Genomic DNA, 5,864 nt, shown 5'->3' with positions numbered 1-5,864 from the left:
AGCTTGACAATGTCTTTCAGACCAGCAGCATCTTTAGGAGAGGATTTTAAGGGAGTTGCAGGGGGGAGCACAGCRTCCAAAATATCATTAATCACTCCCTAAGTATTTCTAACAAAGAAGCTAGTTACGCAAAGGTCCTTTGGGGACTACAATCTATGTCTGTGACTTTCATAACCTTGCCCTGATTTTCCCTCTCCTGCGCTTGCAGGCAACACCCTTGGGGGCTTCATAGGAAGCCTCAACATCCGTGTTTTTCTACATTGCTTCTGTCTCACATTTCTGCTGTCCTTCAAATATACACACAGACACACACGAACCAAGTCACAATTTACAAACACCACGAACAACAATGATGTCCAACCAGTGTCACGTGCGAGCCGTGCTCCACAGAAGCCTTCTTTATCTCACACTTATATCATGCAGCAGTGTGGAAGACAGACCAGGAAAACATCAACCAGAGGAATTTCATGGATGAATCCCTGCTCAGTTTCTCTGTTATACCAAGATGATTTTTAAAATGTGAGCATTTTAGGTAAACATTTTATAGTATCTGCCTGCAGAATGAAATGGAATGAAAAACTTGACCCATCAGATTGGAACCTTCAGCATGTGATCTGGACAAGGGTGACTTTCACAGATACTGCACCATAAGATAARTGACTCAATGAGGTTCCTGAAATCAGCGGAGTTACTTTGGGTTACAGCAGTGTAAGTGAGATCAGGACGGTAATAAGAAGTGAATGCATAATGAAGGGGCGCATTGCAAAACAGGCTGAAAAACAAGAATCAGAGGACTTGCTGAATTCATTTGTCCATGACTCCCCAAAGGTTCTTTAATTTCCCTTCCTCAGCTAAATGAGGGGAAATACTRTTTTACCAAGTGCCAGGGCCATCAAGTTTCTTCACGTTTGCATGCGGACTATTTAAATTTGAATTATGAAAACAACCACCTTAGTTCCGTCCCAACTTTCTGTTTCAGGTTTGTGTATGCCTTTCAAATGAGCCAGGCAAATCCATGAAACTCATTTCACAGGACATTGAGCAAACGGAATGTGGAGTAATGTTCTTTAATTTYGGACGTATGATCAAATGCAAGTGCGCCACAAGGAAAGAGAATGAGACAAGCAACGGACTTGAAAGGGACAAAAGCCTCACCACACTAGCCCTGGTTAATATATGAACAAAATCCTATTATTAGTATTGGCTTCCCTCTTGTGGCAATGAGCAAGCTGTAGTCTGAATAACACGTAACCAAAAGTTGCTAAGACACCTGTCGAACACAAAAAGCAGCAAGGTCCCTGTATCCATAAACAAGGCAGCGAATTTCAGTTCAGGGTAGGTTCAAAGACTTACACATGGCAAGCGGTCAAAAGGCTGGAGGCTGTTGTTGTACATTTCGGAGTTTTACTCTSAATTTACTCTGAGCAGTATCTGGCCTAAGTTTAAACTGAAGGAAGAAGGGAGTTCCACATGAAGGAGCCCTGGCAGGGCTGGAAAAGGCTAGGTTTCCAGCAGGTGCAGCATGGCAACAACAGTGCAATTGACTCAGGGTGCTTCACCTGGGACACCTGTGATGGAGAGGGTGGTTCATGGCCCAGGCCCGTTCAGTCAACAAACTGCATCCATCAGTTTGGTAGGCATTTTCATGACAGACCTCAAGGATCTGGACCTGGAGGAACTTCTCACACATGCTGCTGGATGGGGAAAAAACAAATAAGTAAAAGCATCATTGCTATTAATACAATATGTTTTACGGACAGAACTTAAAGCTGTTTATAAGGGATGTGTTGGTTTCAGTCTTGCTCTTTTGAAAGGGGGAACTGAGGTGCTAAATACTTGGGAGCCAATCAGTGGGCCCAAAGCAGAGCTGAAAACAGGCGCCAAATCTCCCGTGTGTCACTGCAAAGCTGCCCTGCCACTGTGCAAAGCAGTGAAGTTCCCCTACGACTGCTRCCTACCCCAAAGTATGTCCATGTTTATTATTCACACACTTTCCCAAAACGGGCTTTCTTATTACCAGTGTTTCACACCCAGCCTTAAAATAGCAAAATGTCCAAGTGATCCCCTATCACATTCACCAGTGCAAGGCCTTACTGATAAGCACTTATTTTACCAACCTATGAAGCTCATTCCACAGTTCACCCTTAAATTAATTTAGCAGGCCTTGTTAGGTTAGCCTAAAAGAGACATTGTGTCAACACTTTGGTATTGTATTCCCCTCCGAACCCCCTTTTACTACAGCCTGCTGTAATAGCACAGAAAATTAACTAGAAACACAGGGGCAGCCCAGAAGTATCATTTGCGCAATAAAATTGTAACTCTCTACCATACAGGACGAGATCCTGCCCTTGGAGGTGAGGAAAACACAGGCAGAGGTGTTTGCTTTCTGCAAGCATCCTGCCAAAGGGCTCACAGTGCAGTAACTCAATGCTAAGGTCAGGGAGTTCAGTTGCCTACCTCAGTTAAATGGGTTTCTGCTCTTTCTCTGAATTCCCCTATTTTTTTTCTAAACCAGAAAGAATGATCATAAAACCACACAAAAAAAAGTGTGGTTTTTTTTGTTTGTTTTTTTGTTTTTTTTTGCCCCTCATCACTGAACAAAATAAGCCCTCTGTGAACAGGAAAAGCAATCAGGTCTTCCCTAAGCAGCCAGGCTGCAATAGGGAGGTCATGGCACTCACAGAGGCTTAGCCTCTGGGGAGCCGTTGCCACAGAGCACTTGAACTTACCTGCCCAAGCAGAACAGCCGACGGAGTCAAGGTACAGAAAACACCCAAGCGAATTAGATGCAGCAAGAGTCCCAGCTGTCTCTAGGAGAGAAAAGAGCAGCACTGCCCCTGAGGAGAAAACAAGACTTCCTTCAGCAGAGACAGAGACCAGAGGTCATAGCTTCCCTGGGCCACACAACCCAAACCTGACTTGAGTATCACAAGAGGACACTCTCCTGCTCCTTGTAAATAACATTACCTTCCCTCCAGAGGTCAGGACCCGCCTTGCAGCTCCACCCTGCCCACTCAGGGACCCTCCTCACCTGAGCTGGGAGCCCCTGGCACACTCAAGGGGAAACAGCTGGGTGCCATTACTGAGCAGCAGGTTCAGGGGAGCCCTCAAAAGAGGCTGAGCACCAACATTTCAGGTGAGTCTCAATGAAGGAGAGGAACTCAGGGCCTTTAACCTGACTTAACTTTTCTGACTCACTGGCATAATCACTGGTTTGAGTTTTTTTCTTTCATGGAAGCAGCCCCAGTTCAGCAGAAGGGAAGTCTGGCGTGTTGTGTGGAGCTGACCTGTTACGCGCTGAGTGTCGTGACGCCGCCTCGTGTGCTGTGGACAAGTTGCATTTAGTTCATTTTTCTGCACGCTGCTTAGTGGCCTGTGGGAGAGCCTTGCTCTCACTACGGATTTTGTGACACCTCACCCAGTAGGGCCGGGATTGAAATATCCCTAATGCTACCATGGAGCAATCGTCACGCCCCTGTGAGGGACACGAAGGGGTTGATTGCTGAGAGATCCATGGCTGTTGTGCCTCTCTGCAGTCTGGAGCTGCAATAAGCTCAAGCTTAAATGAATCTGAGCTCAGACTAGTTACTATCAAGGCTTCCCAAAAAAACAGAAGGGAGGATATATTTTACATCATTTCAGTTCCTTGACTGTACAATAGGCTGATATGACTTCAGTAGGAATGAACACTTTAAGGTTATAATCCTGGGAGCATTGACCTCCGCATGAAGAGGCAGCCCCCAAAGGGGATGTTCGTCCAGGTGCTTCCCAGGGAAGAGTGTGTAAATGGAGTGTTTGAACGCTCACAGCTACGGACCTAAATGATCAAACTGAAACAGGGGACTCAATCAAACATCAAATGATGACAGAGGCATCATTTGATGCCCTGCATCATATGCAGGGCTTAATTATTTTTTAGGACCAAAAAAAAAATAGGACCAAAAAAAAAAAAAAAAAAAAAAAGGATTATATCAGTGGAGGAATTTTTAACAGTAACCAGCTCAAGAAAAGCTTCAAGATTCATATTTTTGTTTCAGAATGAGGTTTAAAGGTATAAACTGTTTATCCTTTGTGGGATTTTGCATGTCTAAAAGTAACCTGAGGGAGGTGCTCTAATTTTAATGTCAGAAAACATGATCAGGCTTTGACCCATTCCCAAGTTCATYGGGATCCTCAGCTTTCAGTTATTTGACTGGCTTCAATAAGCCACATTTTTTTAGGTATAAAAATGTTACAAGATCATATGGTGTTTCAGAATAAGACTAGTAAAATTTTGGATACATGGCCTTAGTTCAAATAAGTCCATGTCATAATAAGATAAGATCCATGAACACCATTTCAAAACACCCATGCATGGACATTATCACAAAAATTAGAAAGAATATGCTCTTTTCCTTAAAGAAAAACAAAGACTTTTCTACATTTTAGATGTGCATTTCATAGGACTGCAAATATGAAAATTACTGAGAGGAACGGTGTTATACCAGGCTTAAATCTGTCTTGGACTACACTTGTACATCTTTGAATGTCACCGTAGCAAGCACAGCTAGAGCCAGAAGGAAAATAATTCCAACATCTAGAATAAAGCAATTGGTGATCTTGTCTTATCTCTGGGGGGATGGTAGCACAGCTTCTTCATTGCAGCTGTGTTTCCTGCAGAGCGTGATTCCAATTCCCTGGGTTTGATTTAGCCAGACCCATCACAAAAGCGAGCATTAGTCTTTCAATTTGTAGCAAGAGCAACATCTAGTGTTTGAAGTCTGTCCTGCACATTCATGCAGCAAGCCTGTCACTGAGGCAATGCTAGTCACACCACAGAAATAATTACTCAAATTTCATAGCAGCTCTGAGAAGCAGGCAATCATTTTACCTTTTCTCACAGAAAAGATGGGAGAAATAGGGAGGACAAGGGCTTAATCTTTCCAGATAGCTCAGAGATATGCTGGGCCTGAGCGTGCTGTTCAAGGTCACACAGGGAAATAGCAGCAAAGTCAGAGCTACTGTCCGGGTTGCCTGTCCTGCGCTTTACCTGCAAGGCTGCCTCTTTGCCCCAGGGGACGTTCGGATCTGGTTTATCTGAGGGGAGGAAGGAGCTCGTTGTATTTCAGAGGCAGTTTCGCTGTGCCAGAGGACACCGGAGTTGCCTGCAGGGATGCAGAGGTGATGTTTTCTTTTGAAGAACTTGTATGCAGAGGTTTCTTTCAAACTTGTACGTGGAGATTTCTTTCATGGTGCCTCTACATGGTGGGAAGCACATGTGACCTACAGGAACCCCCCAGGAGCRCAGGAAAGCACATGGGATGCTGAATCCTGCGTCGCGTCACTCTAGTGCAGTAACAGCAACCACCCCAAGCGATCCCTGGGGCATAGATGACTTTTCCCTTTGCCCCTCCGTCTGCAAAGACACTGCAACAACCAGACTGCAGTGACCCATCTGCTAAACACGCTGCAGCTGCTCACACAACACACCACTTTGGGGCCTGCAAGGATAGCAACCGCTGCAGTCACTGTAACTGCCTCCAGAGCCACATTCCTATGCCTGAGGGAAAAATAAAAATAATTTTCAGCAATGCAAGGCAACGTGCGGGAAGAGACAGGGTTATCCTCCCAGAGGAGGACAGCCAGGRCTGCGCTACAAGCGGCCATCCCTGCCTCACTCGCTGGGCAGCCRCATGGCCCTGACTCACGCCTTTTCCCCTCTAACACTCAGCCAGGGCACCTCGGAGGGGCTCGTGGAGCGGCGCCGGCCGTTGGGCGCGCGCCCGGGACCGTTACGGACCGTTGGGCGCGCGCCGCYGCCCCGCCCCGCCCCGAGGAACCCCCCCACAGCTCCCAGCGGGCAGCGCGCCCCGCGGAACTACCTT

The 5,864-nt window shown here is 46.1% G+C and overlaps 1 protein-coding gene and 1 long non-coding RNA gene across 4 annotated transcripts in view; one reads left to right on the top strand and one right to left on the bottom strand.

Moving 5' to 3' along the window:
• Positions 1-1,210: 1,210 nt before the first annotated feature.
• On the bottom strand, positions 1,211-2,890 carry LOC112948162. Of its 3 annotated transcripts, none has more exons than XR_003249553.1 (3): positions 2,730-2,890; positions 2,118-2,177; positions 1,211-1,694 (listed from the first exon to the last, which is right to left on the bottom strand). It is a non-coding gene; the product is annotated as an uncharacterized LOC112948162 (long non-coding RNA). The 3 variants fall into 3 exon arrangements; XR_003249554.1 differs by having other exon boundaries at positions 1,211-1,691; XR_003249552.1 differs by lacking the exon at positions 2,118-2,177.
• A 565-nt stretch (positions 2,891-3,455) lies between these two features.
• Positions 3,456-5,864, top strand: part of ATP5PO (ATP synthase peripheral stalk subunit OSCP) — a 5,166-nt gene continuing 2,757 nt past the window's right edge. Inside the window, exon 1 of the mRNA XM_026040380.1 lies at positions 3,456-3,477. Coding sequence (XP_025896165.1) covers positions 3,456-3,477 — 22 coding nt within the window. The remainder of the gene's footprint in view (positions 3,478-5,864) is intronic.

This window comes from Nothoprocta perdicaria, unplaced genomic scaffold, assembly GCF_003342845.1.
Source record: "Nothoprocta perdicaria isolate Ctin4 unplaced genomic scaffold, notPer1 scaffold_254, whole genome shotgun sequence".
NCBI classification, from domain to species: domain Eukaryota; kingdom Metazoa; phylum Chordata; class Aves; order Tinamiformes; family Tinamidae; genus Nothoprocta; species Nothoprocta perdicaria.
The sequence above is the reverse complement of the archived record's forward strand: the minus strand, read 5'-3'. Positions and strand labels throughout refer to the sequence as shown.